The 21,821-nt window shown below is 49.9% G+C and overlaps 1 protein-coding gene across 1 annotated transcript in view; it reads right to left on the bottom strand.

Moving 5' to 3' along the window:
- Nucleotides 1-17,759: 17,759 nt before the first annotated feature.
- The window catches only part of LOC309566318 (actin-related protein 2/3 complex subunit 1A-B-like), a 29,481-nt gene continuing 25,419 nt past the window's right edge, over nucleotides 17,760-21,821 (bottom strand). The window contains exons 7-10 of the mRNA XM_082271425.1: nucleotides 21,491-21,566; nucleotides 21,140-21,333; nucleotides 18,259-18,349; nucleotides 17,760-18,180 (exon numbers count right to left, since the gene is read on the bottom strand). Of these exons, the coding sequence (XP_082127551.1) occupies nucleotides 18,175-18,180; nucleotides 18,259-18,349; nucleotides 21,140-21,333; nucleotides 21,491-21,566 (367 nt within the window). The 3' untranslated portion in view covers nucleotides 17,760-18,174. The remainder of the gene's footprint in view (nucleotides 18,181-18,258; nucleotides 18,350-21,139; nucleotides 21,334-21,490; nucleotides 21,567-21,821) is intronic.

The following is a 21,821-nucleotide window of genomic DNA, read 5'->3' as shown; positions in this document are numbered from 1 at the left end:
CTCTGTAGCATGTCCAGAACCCCTAAAAAACAGCATTTTTCTTATATTTTCAGGAATACGGCTTCTCTGCGGCTGGCTTTTTCTCTTGCAGGCATTTATCGGGCATTTTTTTAGGCAGGCATGTCATTTTTTGTATTTAGTGTCTGGGGGGTCACAAAAGTGTACCTGTCAAGTTTCAGCTCTGTAGCATGTCCAGAACCCCTAAAAAACAGCATTTTTCTTATATTTTCAGGAATACGGCTTCTCTGCGGCTGGCTTTTTCTCTTGCAGGCATTTATCGGGCATTTTTTTAGGCAGGCATGTCATTTTTTGTATTTAGTGTCTGGGGGGTCTAAAAAGTGTACCTGTCAAGTTTCAGCTCTGTAGCATGTCCAGAACCCCTAAAAAACAGCATTTTTCTTATATTTTCAGGAATACGGCTTCTCTGCGGCTGGCTTTTTCTCTTGCAGGCATTTATCGGGCATTTTTTTAGGCAGGCATGTCATTTTTTGTATTTAGTGTCTGGGGGGTCACAAAAGTGTACCTGTCAAGTTTCAGCTCTGTAGCATGTCCAGAACCCCTAAAAAACAGCATTTTTCTTATATTTTCAGGAATACGGCTTCTCTGCGGCTGGCTTTTTCTCTTGCAGGCATTTATCGGGCATTTTTTTAGGCAGGCATGTCATTTTTTGTATTTAGTGTCTGGGGGGTCTAAAAAGTGTACCTGTCAAGTTTCAGCTCTGTAGCATGTCCAGAACCCCTAAAAAACAGCATTTTTCTTATATTTTCAGGAATACGGCTTCTCTGCGGCTGGCTTTTTCTCTTGCAGGCATTTATCGGGCATTTTTTTAGGCAGGCATGTCATTTTTTGTATTTAGTGTCTGGGGGGTCACAAAAGTGTACCTGTCAAGTTTCAGCTCTGTAGCATGTCCAGAACCCCTAAAAAACAGCATTTTTCTTATATTTTCAGGAATACGGCTTCTCTGCGGCTGGCTTTTTCTCTTGCAGGCATTTATCGGGCATTTTTTTAGGCAGGCATGTCATTTTTTGTATTTAGTGTCTGGGGGGTCACAAAAGTGTACCTGTCAAGTTTCAGATCTGTAGCATGTCCAGAACCCCTAAAAAACAGCATTTTTCTTATATTTTCAGGAATACGGCTTCTCTGCGGCTGGCTTTTTCTCTTGCAGGCATTTATCGGGCATTTTTTTAGGCAGGCATGTCATTTTTTGTATTTAGTGTCTGGGGGGTCACAAAAGTGTACCTGTCAAGTTTCAGCTCTGTAGCATGTCCAGAACCCCTAAAAAACAGCATTTTTCTTATATTTTCAGGAATACGGCTTCTCTGCGGCTGTCTTTTTCTCTTGCAGGCATTTATCGGGCATTTTTTTAGGCAGGCATGTCATTTTTTGTATTTAGTGTCTGGGGGGTCACAAAAGTGTACCTGTCAAGTTTCAGATCTGTAGCATGTCCAGAACCCCTAAAAAACAGCATTTTTCTTATATTTTCAGGAATACGGCTTCTCTGCGGCTGTCTTTTTCTCTTGCAGGCATTTATCGGGCATTTTTTTAGGCAGGCATGTCATTTTTTGTATTTAGTGTCTGGGGGGTCACAAAAGTGTACCTGTCAAGTTTCAGATCTGTAGCATGTCCAGAACCCCTAAAAAACAGCATTTTTCTTATATTTTCAGGAATACGGCTTCTCTGCGGCTGTCTTTTTCTCTTGCAGGCATTTATCGGGCATTTTTTTAGGCAGGCATGTCATTTTTTGTATTTAGTGTCTGGGGGGTCTAAAAAGTGTACCTGTCAAGTTTCAGCTCTGTAGTATGTCCACAACCCAAAAAAAACAGCATTTTTCTTATGATTTTTAGTAGAAAACTAATGCAGTGTCTTTCCAGCTGTCTTTTTTTCTTTCTGGCAAGCTGAAATATGATATGCCAAGGCAAACATGCCTATCAGTTGAGCTATGACACAGACAACACTGCACACATGGGGAAATATGTAAAACAAAAAACAGGAAAAGGAAATTAGGTGACGGTAACAAAACATGATATTGTGATTGGCCAAATAAAAAGTCACCTCGCGATGAGGTCGCGCCAAAGTCGCGCTAAGTCGCGCCAAAGTCGCACTGGAAGCGACGCTACTTTAGTGGTAGCGGCAGTGTAAACCAGCACTAAAACATCCAGTGTGTGAATACGATCAGGTATGATGTTTTATCGGTCAAGTAGTGTAAGGGTTACGCCCGTTGCCCGCTTCACAGTGACAGACCAAACTCTGACAGACCAAACTCCCCGTTTAACAGTCAGTCAGTCCATTTGCACAACCGCAAACTCCCAATTTGCACAAGGTTGGATACCAAGCTAGCCATGTCCCGTTCCTTGTCCTCACTGACATCATTGAAGGTCTCTTCCTCCACCCAGCCACATACAACACCAAGGGTCCCCGAAAGGTGAGAACAAGCCCCCTGGGACGCCTGCTGTGGCTGGTATTCCACCTCCTCAAAGCCACCTTCCTCCTCTGACTTCTCTTCTTCAGACTCCTCTCTCTGCGTTGCCACAGGTCCAGCAATTGACAACGACAAGGCTGCTTCTGGTGGTGATGAGGACCACAACTCTTCCTCTTCATGCTCATCTACAGCCTGATCCAGTACTCTTCGCAGGGCACGCTCCAGAAAAAACGCATATGGGATGAGGTCGATGATGTTGCCTTGGGTTCGACTGACCACCAGGGTTGTCATCTCCGCAAAAGGACGCATGAGCCTACAGCCATTGTTCATGAGCATTCAGTAACGCGGCCAAAAAATACCCAGCTCCGCAGAAAGAATGAAAGAAAATGAATGTTTTTTTTTATGAAAAATTATCCTGCGGATCGCTTTTGGTCTGTACACAATGAAGCAACGACCTTATCATCTGGGGTGTGCCAACACAATCCTAGAGGTGATCGCTTCATTGTGATACGCAAGCCCCTTCACCACGACAAGGTAACGATCACGAAGGGGAATTGACACATGTATGTGCCTTTTTTTTTGTTTTTTGTTTTTTTGCAGCCACAGTGTAGCACCAGAGGCCAGAAAAATTAGGCATGTACACATGCATGAAAAAGTAGGTATTGTTGCAGCCGCTGCTGTAGCAGCGGCCTGAAAAATTGAGGTTTTAAGGCAGAAAGTGCACTAAAACATTGCTGCTTGAACCGTAGTTGGTGGCGGAGACGTCACGTAAGTCATCCGGCATGCAGAGAATGATTATATACAGCAGCGTGTGGACCATTTTTAGGCCAAGGCATCTCAGTCATCACCAGGCCTTTTTTAGTCAAATGCATCCCCCACTGTCAGTCCCTTCGGGATCCATGCCTCATTCATCTTAATAAACGTGAGGTAATCAAGACTTTTTTGACCTAGGCGACTTCTCTTCTCAGTGACAATACCTCCTGCTGCGCTGAAGGTCCTTTCTGACAGCACACTTGAAGCGGGGCAGGCCAGAAGTTCAATGGCAAACTGGGATAGCTCAGGCCACAGGTCAAGCCTGCACACCCAGTAGTCAAGGGGTTCATCGCTCCTCAGAGTGTCGATATCTGCAGTTAAGGCAAGGTAGTCTGCTACCTGTCGGTCGAGTCGTTCTCTGAGGGTGGACCCCGAAGGGCTGTGGCGATGCATAGGACTAAAAAAGCTCTGCATGTCCTCCATCAACAAGACGTCTGTAAAGCGTCCTGTCCTTGCCGGCGTGGTTGTGGTGGTAGGAGGAGGATTACTTTCACCTCTTCCCCTGTTGGATTCCCGTTGTGCTGTGACATCACCCTTATACGCTGTGTAGAGCATAGTTTTTAACTTATTTTGTAGCTGCTGCATCCTTTGCGACTGCCGGTAATTGGGTAACATGTCACAGACTTTCTGCTTATACCGGGGGTCTAGTAGCGTGGCCACCCAGTACAGGTCGTTCTCCTTCAGCCTTTTTATACGAGGGTCTCTCAACAGGCATGACAGCATGAAAGACCCCATTTGGACAAGGTTGGATGCCGAGCTACTCATGTCCAATTCCTCGTCCTCACTGATGTCATTGAAGGTGTGTTCTTCCCCCCAGCCACGTACAACACCACGGGTACCAGATAGGTGACAACGAGCACCCTGGGATGCCTGCTGTGGTTGGTGTTCCTCCTCCTCAAAGCCACATTCCTCCTCTGACTCCTCTTCCTCACACTCCTCTTCCAGTGTTGCCGCAGGTCCAGCAATCGATGGTAAGGCTGTTTCTGGTGGTGGTGATGGTGACCACAACTCTTCCTCTTCCTCTTCACGCTCATCTACGGCCTGATCCAGCACTCTTCGCAGGGCACGCTCCAGGAAAAAAACATATGGGATGATTTTCGCTGATGGTGCCTTCAGTGCGACTCACTAGGTTTGTCACCTCCTCAAAAGGACGCATGAGCCTACAGGCATTGCGCATGAGCGTCCAGTAGCATGGCAAAAAAAAATACCCAGCTCCGCAGAGGCTGTCCTAGCACCCCGGTCATACAAATACTCGTTGACCGCTTTTTCTTGTTGGAGCAGGCGGTCGAACATTAGCAGTGTTGAATTCCAACGTGTCGGGCTGTCGCAAATCAAGCGCCTCACTGGCATGTTGTTTCGCCGCTGAATATCTGCAAAGTGCGCCATGGCCGTGTAGGAACGCCTGAAATGGCCACACACCTTCCTGGCCTGCTTGAGGACGTCCTGTAAGCCTGGGTACTTCTGCACAAAACGTTGCACAATCAGATTCAACACATGTGCCATGCACGGCACATGTGTCAACTTGCCCAAATTCAATGCCGCCAACAAATTGCTCCCGTTGTCACACACCACTTTGCCGATCTCCAGTTGGTGCGGGGTCAGCCACTGATCCACCTGTGCGTTCAGGGCGGACAGTAGTGCTGGTCCGGTGTGACTCTCTGCTTTCAGGCAAGTCAACCTCAAGACAGCGTGACACTGTCGTATCCGGCATGTGGAATAGCCCCTGGGGAGCTGGGGGGGTGCAGTTGGTGTGGAGCAAGACGCAACAGCAGAAGAGGACTCAGCCGAGGAGGTTAGCAAAGAGGATGGAGTAGGAGGAGTAGAGGAGGTGGCAGCAGGCCTGCCTGCAAGTCGTGGCGGTGTCACCAACTCCTCTGCAGCAGAGCCACGCATTCCATGCTTGGCAGCCGCCAGCAGGTTTACCCAATGCGCAGTGTACGTTATATACCTGCCCTGACCGTGCTTTGCAGACCAGCTATCAGTGGTCAGATGGACCCTTGCCCCAACACTGTGTGCCAGACGGGACATGATTTCCTTTTCCACAATAGAGTACAGGTTGGGGATTGCCTTTTGTGAAAAATAATTTCGGCCGGGTACCTTCCACTGCAGTGTCCCAATAGCGACAAATTTTTTGAAGGCCTCAGACTCCACCAGCTTGTATGGTAAAAGCTGGCGGGCTAAGAGTTCCGACAAGCCAGCTGTCAGACGCCGGGCAAGGGGGTGACTCTGTGAGATTGGCTTCTTACGCTCAAACATTTCCTTCACAGACACCTGACTGTGGGCAGGTGACGAGCAGGAACTGCTGAAGGTGAGAGGCGGAGGGGCGGGTTGTTGATAGGGGGCATGAAGGACAGCAGTGGTTGACGTGGCTGAAGATGCTGGACCAGGAGGAGGATGGTGGCTTTCAGTTTGTGTGCTGCTTTTACTCATGTGTTGATCCCATAGGCGTTTGTGATGTGAGATCATGTGCCTTCGCAAAGCAGTTGTACCTAGGTGGGTGTTGGACTTCCCACGACTCAGTTTCTTTTGGCACAGGTTACAAATGGCATCGCTGATATCAGAGGCAGACACACAAAAAAAATGCCACACTGCTGAGCTTTGCAAGGACGGCATTCTGGTGGTGGCAACAGCTTGCGTTGATTGGCGTGCTGTCTGGCTGACCCCGGGTGCCGAATCTACATGCTGTCTGACTGCGCCACTAGCTCCTTGCGATGACCTCCTCCCCCTGCTTCCAACTCGTCTCCTCCTCCTCTCTGTCTCCCCATCTGAACTTTCCCCCTCTTCTTCTGCTCTTCGAGCAGGCACCCAGGTGACATCCACAGACACATCGTCATCATCAGCCGCTTCACTTGACAACTCAGCAAAGGCAGCAGCAGCAGGTACAACATCATCATCATCATCACAATGTACGTCCATGTGTATAATGCTGCCTGACTGAGACATATCCCCGTTATCTACATCCTCTGGCACTAATAGTTGCGCATCACTTATTTCTTCAAACTGATGTGAAAATAACTCCTCTGACGGATCAAGTGAAGCGGCTGTGGTGCTAGTGTTGGTGGTGGTGCCGGCGGGCTGGCGAGTGGTAAATTGAGAGGTGCCCGAAGCTGAGCTGGAGGAGGATGGTGCATTAGGGTTCCGAGCGGAAGCTGTAGACGATTGGGTGTCTTGTGTAAGCCAGTCAACTATGGCCTCAGAATTTTTTGAGTTCAGGGTCTGTGGTGGCCTCTGAACACTGGGCATTATTCTAGGGCCTAAGGAAATCACAGCACCACGACCACGACGGCCCTTGCGGGGTGGCCTGCCTCTGCCTGTCATTTTTTTTTTAATGTGTTGTTACTGTTGTACTATGAGTGCAAGCTGCTGTGCCACCTTATATATCAGTGGTGGGTGGGCAGTGGCACAGTACACTCTCTGTGGACCTGACAGCAGTCACTGGCACCCAGGCAACTGCAATTTAAAAAATATATATATTTTTTTTTACTTTGCAAGCTGCTGTGCCACCTTATATATCAGTGGTGGGTGGGCAGTGGCACAGTACACTCTCTGTGGACCTGACAGCAGTCACTGGCACCCAGGCAACTGCAATTTAAAAAAAATATATATTTTTTTTTACTTTGCAAGCTGCTGTGCCACCTTATATATCAGTGGTGGGTGGGCAGTGGCACAGTACACTCTCTGTGGACCTGACAGCAGTCACTGGCACCCAGGCAACTGCAATTTAAAAAAATATATATATTTTTTTTACTTTGCAAGCTGCTGTGCCACCTTATATATCAGTGGTGGGTGGGCAGTGGCACAGTACACACTCTGTGGACCTGACAGCAGTCACTGGCACCCAGGCAACTGCAATTTAAAAAAATATATATATTTTTTTTACTTTGCAAGCTGCTGTGCCACCTTATATATCAGTGGTGGGTGGGCACACAGTGGCACTGCAGTGGGCACAGTACACTCTGTGGACCTGACAGTCACTGGCAGCCCAGGCAACTGCAATAATAAAAAATATTTTTTTTTTCAATTTATTGCAACAAGATGCTGTGCCAACGTATATATATCAGTGGTGGGCAGTGCACTGCAGTGGGTACAGTGCACTCTGTGGACCTGACACAGCACTCACTGCAATTATGACAGAGAAAAAAAAAATATTTTTTAAAATGCCAGGTACTGTGCCTGTGCCACCCGAAATGAGTGTGGTGTGCACACAGTACAGTCTGTGGTAGGTCTGTGGCCTCTCACACACAGCGGGCAGGCAACTGCAGTGTACAATAGATATATATATATATATAAAGAAAAAAATCTATTACCTTACCAGCCCTTGAAAGGGCTTTTGGGGACACTATATATATATATATATATGTATATATATAAAAATAAAAAAATCCTCAATTACCAGCCCTTAAAAGGGCTTTTGGGGACACTAGATAGATATAGATATATATATATATATGAAGAAACAACTCAATTACCAGCCCTTAAAAGGGCTTTTGGGGACGCTAGGTATATATATATATATATATATAAAAAAAAAAAAACCACAAATACCAGCCCTTAGAAGGGCTTTTTGGGGTGCTGATATTACAGCAGTAGTGGACCAAGAACACTGCAAGACCAGGAACACTGACTAACTGTCCCTAGCTTAACAGCAGCAGCAGCAGCAGCAGCAGCAGCAGCAGCTCTCTCCCTATTCTCACTACACACACTGCTTCAGAATGATCTAAGATGGATGCTGCCCTTGCTTATTTATAGGAGGTGGGAGGGTGTGGGAGGGAGGTACGCTGATTGGCTGGAAATGTGTCTGCTGACTGTAAAGTTCAGGGTCAAAGTTTGCCTCAATGATGTCTTATGGGGGGCGGACCGAACATCGCATATGTTCGCCGGCAGCGGCGAACGCGAACATGCTAAGTTCGCCGGGAACTGTTCGCCGGCGAACAGTTCTATACATCTCTACCGGAGTGCTGGGTAGCAGATCCACACCTACAACCCTTCAGTTGGAGAGACATTATAAACTGGTACTGGGAAGACCCACCAATGGCAGGTGGAGATGGGACCGAGGTCTCTCTACCGGTCCTACAGGGAGGCTGGGCAGCCGGCCCAGATCCCCAGCTACAGCATGAGTTACTGGGAATAGAGACAGTCGGTTCTACTCCCCAGCAGCAGACAGAGTCACAGGGAGCCAAATGTGTCATCCTTCCTCCCCAGCGGCAGTATGTGTTACAGGGAGCCGAAGATGTCGTCCTTCCTCCCCAGTGGCAGTATGTGTTACAGGGAGCCGAAGGTGTCATCCTTCCTCCCCAGCGGCAGTATGTGTTACAGGGAGCCGAAGGTGTCGTCCTTCCTCCCCAGCGGCAGTATGTGTTACAGGGAGCCGAAGGTGTCGTCCTTCCTCCCCAGCGACAGTATGTGTTACAGGGAGCCGAAGGTGTCGTCCTTCCTCCCCAGCGGCAGTATGTGTTACAGGGAGCCGAAGGTGTCGTCCTTCCTTTCCAGCGACAGTATGTGTTACAGGGAGCCGAAGGTGTCGTCCTTCCTTTCCAGCGGCAGTGTGTGTTACAGGGAGCTGAAGGTGTCGTCCTTCCTCCCCAGTGGCAGTATGTGTTACAGGGAGCTGAAGGTGTCGTCCTTCCTCCCCAGCGGCAGTATGTGTTACAGGGAGCCGAAGGTGTCGTCCTTCCTTTCCAGCGGCAGTATGTGTTACAGGGAGCCGAAGGTGTCGTCCTTCCTCCCCAGTGGCAGTATGTGTTACAGGGAGCCTAAGGTGTCGTCCTTCCTTTCCAGCGGCAGTGTGTGTTACAGGGAGCCGAAGGTGTCGTCCTTCCTTTCCAGCGGCAGTATGTGTTACAGGGAGCCGAAGGTGTCGTCCTTCCTTTCCAGCGGCAGTGTACCTTCAAGGAAGAGGAGACAACTAATCCTTCTCCCCAACCACAAGGAGACAGCAGCCCTGACCCCAATGATGCAGATGGGACCGCAGTCTCTGCACCAGACCAACAGGGATGCTGGATGCCCGGTCCAGATCCCCAACCTACCCCGCAGGAGTAGGCGATCCCTCCTCTCTACAGCAGACCCCTAACCAGGTAGTATTCGCTCAACCCAGCAGAAGAGCTGACAACAGAGCAGAGTGCGGCTGGCCTCTGCCCTCAATGTACGAAAGATGGAGTTCCTGTGGTAGTGGATGGGACTGCAGTCTTTACTTGTATGCCCCAGGGATGCTGGATGGCCAGTCCAGATACCCAACCTACCCCACAGGAATACCAGGAGGAGGAGGTAGGGAATCCCTCCTCTCTACCGCAGACCCCCAACAAGGTCCTGGGGGTAGTATGCCATGATGGATTGACTCATTGGGACTTGTTACCTGACTAACTCAGGCACAGAATAATTGGAGGTCTGGTACCTGGTTAGTCTACCTTTGGGGGGAAGATATGTGACGGTACTCACTGTCACTGGGAGTAAAAGACAGATACTTAATGGACACTGAGAATATGGTTTGGATAACTTCAAATGGGACAGTAATATTTATCAACAATATCTCTCAAGAACTATGAAGATTTAATCCCACTTTACACTGTGAGACCTATAGACTGTTGCCTTGAAGTCTGTGACACCTATATAATCATAGCAATACGTAGATGTGTATTCCATTTACTTCAATGTAGGAGATGGACAGACTGTCATTGGCAGTCTTGTCCTATTGTCTATCTATTGCGGTGGGATGTGGATTGTGTTAAGTCTGCCTGTCCCATTGTTAAATGTTAATGACCTCACATTGTTCTGTCCAGATGGCTAGATAATTAGTTCAGGTTAATTCTGTTTCTGTATACAATTTCATCTGCATATGATAATGTTATCTGGCAGAGGGGATGGGATTGTGTACACTGTATGGGAGTGACTGAGTGTAAAACTTGGATTTTGGATTGTGAATTTATGTCCTGTTCCCCACAAGATCCACCTGGGTGGTAACCTTGTGGGGGGGGGGGGGGGGGACTGTATAAAAAGAGCAGCTATACCATTAAACCTTGAGTTCTACTTCACCCTCAATCTAGAGTCCTGTCTCTTATTGGGGAATATGCTACAAGGGATTGCTATGCTCTTCATACTCCTTTAAAAAAATCACTAAGCTCTTATAAGAGCTTGTTTCTGCTCTACTCTCTGGGGAAAGAGAGGTTCACCCACTGGAACCTGGAGCCTTGTTGTAGGAACAGGGTGGGTAGGAGACAGCGAGACCCCAACCAAGCTGTGGCGGTTCGTGGGGTCTGCAGGGGTTATTGTGCCTGGTGTAGTGCTTGGAGCCCTCGGGAAGCACTAGGAGCATCCGTCAACTGAGGTACCCAGTCAGGGTGCCAGTTAGTCCGTTACAGGGGGTGGCTATAATATCTGATATCTATGTTCAGACTGGAGGAAGCAGTATTCTGATGGAAGCCCACAAGCACATTGTGGGTCGCGGTTCCATTACAGTCCTTACCTATAGGGAGCTAGGAGAGGTAGGTCCTTACCTAAAGGAAGCTGGGAAAGGTGGATCCTTACCTATAGAAGATGGGAGAGGTAGGTCCTTACCTGTAGGAGATGGGAGAGGTAGGTCCTTACCTATAGGAAGCTGGGAGAGGTAGGTCCTTACCTATAGGGAGCTGGGAGAGGTGGGTCCTTACCTATAGGAAGCTGGGAGAGGAGGGTCCTTACCAATAGGGGATGGGAGAGGTTGGTCCTCGCCTATAGGAGCTGGGGGAGGTAGGTCCTTACCTATAGGGAGCATGGAGAGTTAGGTCCTTACCTATAGGAAGCTTGGAGAGGTAAGTCCTTAACATTAGGGTGCTGGGAGAGGTAGGTCCTTACCTATATTAGGCAGGGAGAGGTAGGTCCTTACCTATAGGATGCTGGGAGAGGTAGGTCCTTTTTACCTATAAGAAGCTGGGAGAGGTAGTTCCTATAGGAGATTGGAGAGTTGGGTCCTTACCTATAGGAGATGGAAGAGGTAGGTCCTTACCTATAGGGGGCTGGGAGAGGTAGGTCCTTACCTGTAGGATATGGGAGAGGTAGGTCCTTACCTATAGGAAGCTGGGAGAGGTAGTTCCTTACCTATAGGAGATGGAAGAGGTGGGTCTTTACCTATAGGGAGCTGGGAGAGGTAGGTCCTTACCTGTAGGATATGGGAGAGGTAGGTCCTTACCTATAGGAAGCTGGGAGAGGTAGTTCCTTACCTATAGGAGATGGAAGAGGTGGGTCTTTACCTATAGGGAGCTGGGAGAGGTAGGTCCTTACCTGTAGGATATGGGAGAGGTAGGTCCTTACCTATAGGAAGCTGGGAGAGGTAGTTCCTTACCTATAGGAGATGGAAGAGGTGGGTCTTTACCTATAGGGAGCTGGGAGAGGTAGGTCCTTACCTATAGGGGGCTGGGAGAGGTAGGTCCTTACCTATAGGAAGCTGGGAGAGGTAGTTCCTTACCTATAGGAGATGGGGGAGGTGGGTCCTTACCTATAGGGAGCTGGGAGAGGTAGGTCCTTACCTATTGGAAGCTGAGAGAGGTAGGTCCTTAGCTGTAGGATATGGGAGAGATAGGTCCTTACCTATAGGGAGCTGAGAGAGGTAGGTCCTTACCTATGGGAGATGGGAGAGGTAGGTCCTTACATATTGGAGATGGGAGAGGTAGGTCCTTACCTATAGGGAGCTGGGAGAGGTAGGTCCTTACCTATAGGGAGCTGGGAGAGGTAGGTACTGACCTATAGGGAGCTAGGAGAGGTAGGTCCTGACCTATACAGGCGGTCCCCGGGTTACAAACATCCGACTTACAAACAACTCATACTTACAAACGGAGGCACACAACAGGAAGTGAGAGGAAATCTACCCCTAGGAAGGGAAATTCCCTCCTGTAAGAGTTATTATGGGGAAAAAAGTGTCCCCACTAGTGGCGGCCTGTCCATATGGGGTGCAGGGGCGCCGCCCCCCCCCCAATCTATGTGCCCTAATTTCAATGGGGTTTTTTTTTTTTAAAGCACGTGATTAGAGCCTGAGGCTTTAATTGGCTTAAAAAAAAGGGTGAGCGCGGGGCGCAGTGAGCCCACCTGGTTGTGTGACAATAGCGAATTAATATTCTCTATTGTGCTCCTGATTCCCCTCCTGACCAATCAGGAAGTGGCTCCTAAGACCTGATTGGCCAGGGAGTGTTAGGACTCCCGGCCAATTGGGATCTTAGGACCTACTTTCTGTTCGGCCGGGAGGAGAAGCAACGTCCCCGAAACAAGGAGGAAATGGAGCAGGGAGCAGCAGCCCTACCTCGGATCCTTAACATCCGCATCCTAAGGTAAGGAGGCCTCTGAACGCCGCTGTCCTGTCCGTCTCCCCGGGGTGGGGGGGGGGGGCTGTTATTGGTTTGCTGCCTCCCCTAAAATATCGAGCACCAGCCGTCACTGGTCTCCACCGAAGGTTTATCACCAATCCTTGGTTCCACAACAACCCAAAATGTTCTAAATCCAATTGTCACAGAGTCAGAAAGTGAGGGGCAAAGACAGCAAAACAAGTGGTACAACTCTTCCCTATGCTGTCCAAAAAACATAAAAATTATTTTTTTGGCTGAAGCTTCAATCAAAAAATGTACCTGTTACAAAATTCAACGTAAGAACAAACCTACAGACCCTATCTTGTTTGTAACCCGGGGACCGCCAGTATGAAGCTGGGAGAGATAGGTCCTTTCCTATTGGGAACTGGGAGAGGTAGGTCCTTACCTATAGGGTGCTGGCAGAGGTAGGTCCTTACCTAACGGGTGCTGGGAGAGATAGGTCCTTACCTTTAGAAGATGGGAGAGGCAAATCCTTACCTATCGGGTGCTGGGAGAGGTAGGTCCTTTCCTATTGGGAGCTGGGAGAGGTAGGTCCTTACCTATTTGGATCTTTTAGGTTGGGTTATTATATGGAAAAGTCACTTGGTTGCTGGTTTACCTGCACTTAGCACCCTGCACCTGCAGATGGCACTATAACCTAGGGGATCTGATGGACCTCGTCCGTCAATGGCGGTGTCTCGGTAATCATGTCTGAAAAATGTAAAGTTTTGGCAGAAGAAGTTCAGCAATGGTGAGCTGCCATCATCGGATGGGATTGGGGGCTCCGGGACAATCCATCTTTGTATTCCCCCTCCCATTATTGTCCAGATTTCCCCACTCTGCCCACTTCCCCACCTGTCTGTACAATGTATAAATCACCATAAATGTCACCTAGAACCCCTACATTTCTGGGGACAAGCCATCTGTTCAGTCACAGGATACCAAAACTAACCCCCAGCCAAAGCATGGAACCCCAACCCCCAGCCAAAGCTTGGAACCCCAACCCCCAGCCAAAGCATGGAACCCCAACCCCCAGCCAAAGCATGGAACCCCAACCCCCAGCCAAAGCATGGAACCCCAACCCCCAGCCAAAGCTTGGAACCCCAACCCCCTGCCAAAGCATGGAACCCCAGCCAAAGCTTGGAAACCCAGCCAAAGCTTGGAAACCCAACCCCCAATCAAAGCTTGGAACCCCAACCCCCAGCCAAAGCATGGAACCCCAACCCCCAGCCAAAGCATGGAACCCCAACCCCCAGCCAAAGCTTGGAACCCCAACCCCCTGCCAAAGCATGGAACCCCAGCCAAAGCTTGGAAACCCAACCCCCTACCAAAGAATGGAACCCCAGCCAAAGCTTGGAAACCCAACCCCCTGCCAAAGCATGGAACCCCAGCCAAAGCTTGGAACCCCAACCCCCAGCCAAAGCTTGGAACCCCAACCCCCTGCCAAAGCATGGAACCCCAGCCAAAGCTTGGAAACCCAACCCCCTGCCAAAGCATGGAACCCCAGCCAAAGCTTGGAAACCCAACCCCCAATCAAAGCTTGGAACCCCAACCCCCAGCCAAAGCATGGAACCCCAACCCCCAGCCAAAGCATGGAACCCCAACCCCCTGCCAAAGCATGGAACCCCAGCCAAAGCTTGGAAACCCAACCCCCTGCCAAACTTGGAACCCCAACCCCCAATCAAAGCTTGGAACCCCAACTCCCAGCCAAAGCATGGAAACTCAACCCCCTGCCAAAGCATGGAACCCCAACCCCCAGCCAAAGCTTGGAAACCCAAGCCTCTGCCAAAATTGGAAACCCAACTCCCAGCCAAAGCTTGGAACCCCAACCCCCAATCAAAGCTTGGAACCCCAACTCCCAGCCAAAGCATGGAAACTCAACCCCCTGCCAAAGCATGGAACCCCAACCCCCAGCCAAAGCATGGAACCCCAACCCCCAGCCAAAGCTTGGAAACCCAACCCTCTGCCAAACTTGGAAACCCAACTCCCAGCCAAAGCTTGGAACCCCAACCCCCAATCAAAGCTTGGAACCCCAACCCCCAGCCAAAGCATGGAACCTCAACTCCCAGCCAAAGCTTGGAACCCCAACCCCCAGCCAAAGCTTGGAACCTCAACCCCCAGCCAAAGCATGGAACCCCAACCCCCAGCCAAAGCTTGGAACCCCAACCCCCAGCCAAAGCATGGAACCTCAACTCCCAGCCAAAGCATGGAACCCCAACCCCCAGCCAAAGCTTGGAACCCCAACCCCCTGCCAAAGCATGGAACCCCAGCCAAAGCTTGGAAACCCAACCCCCAGCCAAAGCTTGGAACCCCAACCCCCAGCCAAAGCATGGAACCTCAACTCCCAGCCAAAGCTTGGAACCCCAACCCCCAGCCAAAGCATGGAACCCCAACCCCCAGCCAAAGCATGGAACCCCAACCCCCAGCCAAAGCTTGGAACCCCAACCCCCTGCCAAAGCATGGAACCCCAGCCAAAGCTTGGAAACCCAACCCCCTGCCAAAGCTTGGAACCCCAACCCCCAATCAAAGCTTGGAACCCCAACCCCCAGCCAAAGCATGGAACCCCAACCCCCAGCCAAAGCATGGAACCCCAACCCCCTGCCAAAGCATGGAACCCCAGCCAAAGCTTGGAAACCCAACCCCCTGCCAAAGCTTGGAACCCCAACCCCCAATCAAAGCTTGGAACCCCAACTCCCAGCCAAAGCATGGAAACTCAACCCCATGCCAAAGCATGGAACCCCAACCCCCAGCCAAAGCATGGAACCCCAACCCCCAGCCAAAGCTTGGAAACCCAACCCTCTGCCAAACTTGGAAACCCAACTCCCAGCCAAAGCTTGGAACCCCAACCCCCAATCAAAGCTTGGAACCCCAACCCCCAGCCAAAGCATGGAACCTCAACTCCCAGCCAAAGCTTGGAACCCCAACCCCCAGCCAAAGCTTGGAACCTCAACCCCCAGCCAAAGCATGGAACCCCAACCCCCAGCCAAAGCTTGGAACCCCAACCCCCTGCCAAAGCATGGAACCCCAGCCAAAGCTTGGAAACCCAACCCCCTGCCAAAGCATGGAACCCCAGCCAAAGCTTGGAAACCCAACCACCTGCCAAAGCTTGGAACCCCAACCCCCAATCAAAGCTTGGAACCCCAACCCCCAGCCAAAGCATGGAACCCCAACCCCCAGCCAAAGCATGGAACCCCAACCCCCTGCCAAAGCATGGAACCCCAGCCAAAGCTTTGAAACCCAACCCCCTGCCAAAGCTTGGAACCCCAACCCCCAATCAAAGCTTGGAACCCCAACTCCCAGCCAAAGCATGGAAACTCAACCCCCTGCCAAAGCATGGAACCCCAACCCCCAGCCAAAGCATGGAACCCCAACCCCCAGCCAAAGCTTGGAAACCCAACCCTCTGCCAAACTTGGAAACCCAACTCCCAGCCAAAGCTTGGAACCCCAACCCCCAATCAAAGCTTGGAACCCCAACCCCCAGCCAAAGCATGGAACCTCAACTCCCAGCCAAAGCTTGGAACCCCAACCCCCAGCCAAAGCTTGGAAACCCGACCCTCTGCCAAAGCATGGAACCCCAACCCCCAGCCAAAGCTTGGAAACCCAACCCTCTGCCAAACTTGGAAACCCAACTCCCAGCCAAAGCTTGGAACCCCAACCCCCAATCAAAGCTTGGAACCCCAACTCCCAGCCAAAGCTTGGAACCCCAACCCCCAGCCAAAGCATGGAACCTCAACCCCCAATCAAAGCTTGGAACCTCATCCCAACACTCAGCAAAAGTATAGAACTCCATTCCAACCCTCAGCAAAAGTATGGAACCCCCAACCCCTAGTCAAAGATTGTAACCCCCACCCAACCCTTAGCCAAAACATTGAACCTGACATGAGACTCTGGTCATATACTGTATACTGGTCAGCGGTCCTGACATGTGACTCTGGTCATATACTGTATACTGGTCACCGGGTCCTGACATGAGACTCTGGTCATATACTGTATACTGGTCAGCGGTCCTGACATGTGACTCTGGTCATATACTGTATACTGGTCACCGGGTCCTGACATGTGACTCTGGTCATATACTGTATACTGGTCACCGGGTCCTGACATGTGACTCTGGTCATATACTGTATACTGGTCAGCAGTCCTGACATGTGACTCTGGTCATATACTGTATACTGGTCACCGGGTCCTGACATGTGACTCTGGTCATATACTGTATACTGGTCACCGGGTCCTGACATGTGACTCTGGTCATATACTGTATACTGGTCACCGGGTCCTGACATGAGACTCTGGTCATATACTGTATACTGGTCAGCGGTCCTAACATGTGACTCTGGTCATATACTGTATACTGGTCACCGGGTCCTGACATGTGACTCTGGTCATATACTGTATACTGGTCACCGGGTCCTGACATGTGACTCTGGTCATATACTGTATACTGGTCACCGGGTCCTGACATGTGACTCTGGTCATATACTATATACTGGTCAGCAGTCCTGACATGTGACTCTGGTCATATACTGTATACTGGTCACCGGGTCCTGACATGTGACTCAATGACACAAACTTCTCATTGTCCATATTGTTGAATATTTACTGAATGGGTGCCTTATTAAAGTTATGGTACAATATTGAGTTATTCTGGGGTACAGTGTAGAGGATATGGCAGAGTTTGGGGTACAGTGTAGAGGATATGGCAGAGTTTGGGGTACAGTGTAGAGGATATGGCAGAGTTTGGGGTACAGTGTAGAGGATATGGCAGAGTTTGGGGTACAGTGTAGAGGATATGGCAGAGTTTGGGGTACAGTGTAAAGGATATGACAGAGTTTGGGGTACAGTGTAGAGGATATAGTTACGGGATAGTTACATAGTTAGTCAGGTTGAAAAAAGACACAAGTCCATCGGGTTCAACCAAAAAAAATATGGCAGAGTTAGGGGTACAGTGTAGAATATAGGACTTAATTCGGGGTACAACATATAATAAAATGAGTCCTGATGAATAAAAGGGACACCAGTGAAGAAGTTGCTCAGGCTGTAATCTGTTGGGTCATCATTACAGAAGATGTCACATTTCAAGCCACGTTCCCCCAGGATGTCATATTTCAGGCCACGCTCCCCAGGATTTGTCACATTTGAGCCTGCACTCCCCAGGATGTCACATAATTCAGGCTGCACCCTCCAGGATGTCACATTTCGAGCCACATTCCCCAGGATGTCACATTTTCAGGCCGCGCTCTCCAGGATATCACATTTCGAGCCGTACTCCCCAAGATGTCACATTTCGAGCCGCGTTCCCCAGGATATCACATTTCGAGCCGTACTCCCCAAGATGTCACATTTCGAGCCGCGTTCCCCAGGATGTCATATTTCAGGCCGCGCTCTCCAGGATGTCACATTTCGAGCCGCGTTCCCCAGGATGTCACATTTCAGGCCGCGCTTCCCAGGATGTAACATTTCAGGCCGCGCTCAGACTGGTTTGGATATGACGTGGCCTTGTCACTTGTATACATGTGAACCTTCCGGAAGTTTCTTGCTGCCAACAATCCGTGTGACATTCTGTGTCCTCTCCAGGGTGTCAGGTGGTGGCAGCCGGAGGACCTCAGACTGACCCCAGGGTGAGCTGGTGGGCGCTTACGTCTGAAACACAGGAAATACCTTCAGCTGCTCCGTCTATTAACCCCCAAAGTACCAGACACACACAGAATTGTGTACAACCTTCATTGCCCAAATCACGAGAGATCCATCCATTCCACTGCTGCTAAAGGAGAAATTACCGTCCCCTTCTCGGTCTAAGGCGAGGAGCTGGCTGCAGGAAGACAAAAGAGTGACAACCCTTTACAAAGCTCCCTGTATACCCCCACATATACAAAGCTCCCTGTATACCCCCACATATACAAAGCTCCCCGTATACCCCACATATACAAAGCTCCCAGTATACCCCCACATATACAAAGCTCCCCGTATACCCCCACATATACAAAGCTCCCCGTATACCCCCACATATACAAAGCTCCCCGTATACCCCCACATATACAAAGCTCCCCGTATACCCCACATATACAAAGCTCCCTGTATACCCTCACATATGGGTTCAGGGGTTTCCGGTTCCAGGACAAGCTGGACATGGAGGAGGGGGTCACTGCACTGAGGAGTTAGGGCTGGAGGGTTAGAAAGGGTTGGGTGACAGTGGGATGAGCGTTGGGGGAGAGGAGTTAGTAAGGGTTAGGTGATAGTGGGATGGGTCGTGGAAAGGAGTTAGTAAGGGTTAGGTGATAGTAAAATGAGTGTTGGGAGAGAGGAGTTAGTAAGGATTAGGTGATAGTAGGATAAGTGTTGGGTGTTGGAGGAGAAGAGTTAGTAAGGATTAGGTGATAGTGGGATAAGTGTTGGAGGAGAGGTGTTAGTAAGGGTTAGGCGATAGTGGGATGGGTCGTGGAAAGGAGTTAGTAAGGGTTAGGTGATAGTGGGATGAGTGTTGGAGAGGAGTTAGTAAGGGTTAGATAATGGTGGGATGAGTGTTGGGGAGGGTTGGGTTATAGAAATGTGGTGAGGTGTTGGAGTGCGGTTGAGGTGTTGGAGTGTTGAGATGTTGGGGTGCTGGAGTGTTTAGGTGTTGGGGTGTTGAGGTGTTAGGGTGTTATGATATTGGGGTGCTGAGGTGTTAGGGTGTTGTAGTATTGGGGTGTTGAGGTGTTTGAGTATTGTGGTGTTGGAGTGTTGAGATGTTGGGGTGTTGGGATATAGTGGTGTTGGAGTGCTGGGGTGTTGAGGTATTAAAGTGTTTGGATATTGGATTGTTGGGATTTTGGGGTGTTGAAGTGTTGGAATATTGGGGTGTTGGAGTGTTGGGGTCATGAGGTATTGGGGTGTTGAAATGTTGAGGTGCTGGAGTGTTGAGGTGTTGGGGTGTTAAGGTGTTGAGTTGTTGGGGTGTTGAGGTGTTGGAGTGCTGAGATGTTGGAGTGTTGAGGTGTTAGGGTGTTGAGGTGTTGGGGTGTTGGAATGTTGAGTGGTTGGAGTGCTGTGGTGTTGAAGGGTTGAGGTGTTGGAGTGTTGAGGTTTTGGAGCATTGAGGTGTTGGGATGTTGAAGTGTTACGGTGTTGAGTGGTTGGAGTGTTTGGGTGTTGAGGTGTTGGGGTGCTGGAGTGTTGAGGTGTTGGTGTGTTGAGGTGTTAGGGTGTTGAGGTGTTGGAGTGTTGGGGGGTGAGCTGCTGGAGTGTTGGGATATTGGGGTGTTAGGTTGTTGGAGTATTGGGTGTTGAGTTGTTGTAGTATTGTGGTGTTGGAGTGTTGAGATGTTAAGGTGTTAGGTTGTTGGGGTGTCGGGGTGTTGAGGTGTTGGGGTGTTGGAGTATCGGAGTGTTGAGGTGTTGGAGTGTTGTGGTGTTGGGGTTTTGAGGTGTTGGGGTGTTGGAGTGTTGAGATGTTGGAGAGTTGGGGGTTGAGGTGCTGGAGTGTTGTGGTGTTGCGGTGTTCAGGTGTTAGGGTGTTGAGGTGTTGAGGTGTTAGAGTGTTAGAGTGTTGGAGTGTTGAGGTGTTGGAGTATTGGGGTGTTGGAGTGTTGAGGTGTTGGGGTGTTGAGGTGTTAGAGTGTTAGGGTGTTGGAGTGTTGAGATGTTTGGGTGTTGGGGTGTTGAGGTGTTGGAGTGTTAGGGTGTTGAGGTGTTGGGATATTGGGGTGTTAGGGGTTTGGAGTATTGAGGTTTTGAGGTGTTGGAGTATTGTGGTGTTGGGGTGTTGAGGTGTTGGAATGTTGATATGTTGGGATGTTATGGTGTTAGGTTGTTGGGTTGTTGAAGTGCGAGGGTTTTGGGGTGTTGAGGTGTTGGAGTATAAGACTGTTGAGGTGTTGGGCTATTGGGGTGTTAGGGGTTTGGAGTATTGAGGTTTTGAGGTGTTGGAGTATTGTGGTGTTGGGGTGTTGATATGTTGGGATGTTAAGGTGTTAGGTTGTTGGAATGTTGTGGTGTTAGGGTGTTGAGGTGTTGATGTGTTGGAGTGTTGGGATATTGGGGTGTTGGAGTGTTGAGGTCATGAGGTATTGGGGTGTTAGAGTGTTGAGGTGTTGGAGTGTTAATGTGTTTGGGTGTTGGAGTATTGGGGTGTTGGAGTGTGAGGTGTTGGGGTGTTGAGGCATTGAAGTGCTGAGGTGTTGGGGTGTTGGAGTGCTGAGGTGTTTGAGTGTTGAAGTGTTGGAGTGCTGGGGGGTTGAGGTGTTGTGGTGCTGGGATGTTGGGGTGTTGGAGTGTTAAGGGTGTTGGGGTGTTAAGGTGTTGGGGTGATGGGGTGTTGGAGTGTTGGGGTGTTGAGGTTTTGGGGTGCTGGGATGTTGGGGTGTTGGAGTGTTAAGGGTGTTGGAGTGCTGGGGTGTTAAGGTGTTGGGGTGATGGGGTGTTGGAGTGTTGGGGTGTTGAGGTTTTGGGGTGTTAGATTAAAGCCAAGAGTTAGGTGGCGGGAGAGCTGTAGAAGTCGGGAGACTTTTTAGGTTTGGGACATTTTGAAGAACCTTTCCACTCTCATAAACAAAAGCGTTGCCTGCAGAACCAATCCGCAGTCCTCTCATTGTGTTCCCTGTACACGATTGGCTGTTCTCACCTGATGCTGTTTTGGTGCAGGGTGTCGGAGTCTGAGCCATCGTCGTCTTGAGCGGCCTTCTTGTCCAAATTGCGGAAATGCTGCATGGCGGACGTAGCGGCCTTGGAGGTCTGCTTCTGAGCGTCAATCCTGCTGACTATCTGGATGTCTCCGGGCCCCGAGTAAGAGAAGAGATAGGGGGCGCAGTCATGGCCCTGGTAGAAACAAAGATGGTGGAATGTTATCAGGGTGACCCCAGAAAGGAGACTTCCTGCCCCCTATATTCCTTGTCTGGTGATTAGAAGATCAGAGCTATGCCGGAGGGCCAGCAATGAAAATAGAACCTCCATCAGCCTGGAGGGATCGTCTTACCGCCGCCACCAGCCGGGTCTCATTCACAAATAGAAGTGACAGGAAAGGAAGCTTGTCTGTCCGCAGCTCAGTGACTCTGTAATGGAGAAGACAGGAAAGGCAGTGAACAGGTGTTGTCACATCCTCTCCCTGGGCTCAGCGCCAAGGCTGACACTCCATTACATATATACAAATTGTGGGGGAAGTTCTCTCTAAACATTGGGAAAAAGTGCACTCCACCTGAGGGGTCCATGATGACATCTCAGGGAACATTGTGCAGGATCTACAGTATGAGACGGGTACAGGAACATGGATCTACAGTATGAGACGGGGACAGGAACATAGATCTACA

The sequence above is a fragment of the Pelophylax lessonae genome, assembly GCF_965119305.1.
Source record: "Pelophylax lessonae genome assembly, chromosome: 11".
In the NCBI taxonomy this organism is placed as follows: domain Eukaryota; kingdom Metazoa; phylum Chordata; class Amphibia; order Anura; family Ranidae; genus Pelophylax; species Pelophylax lessonae.
The sequence above is the reverse complement of the archived record's forward strand: the minus strand, read 5'-3'. Positions and strand labels throughout refer to the sequence as shown.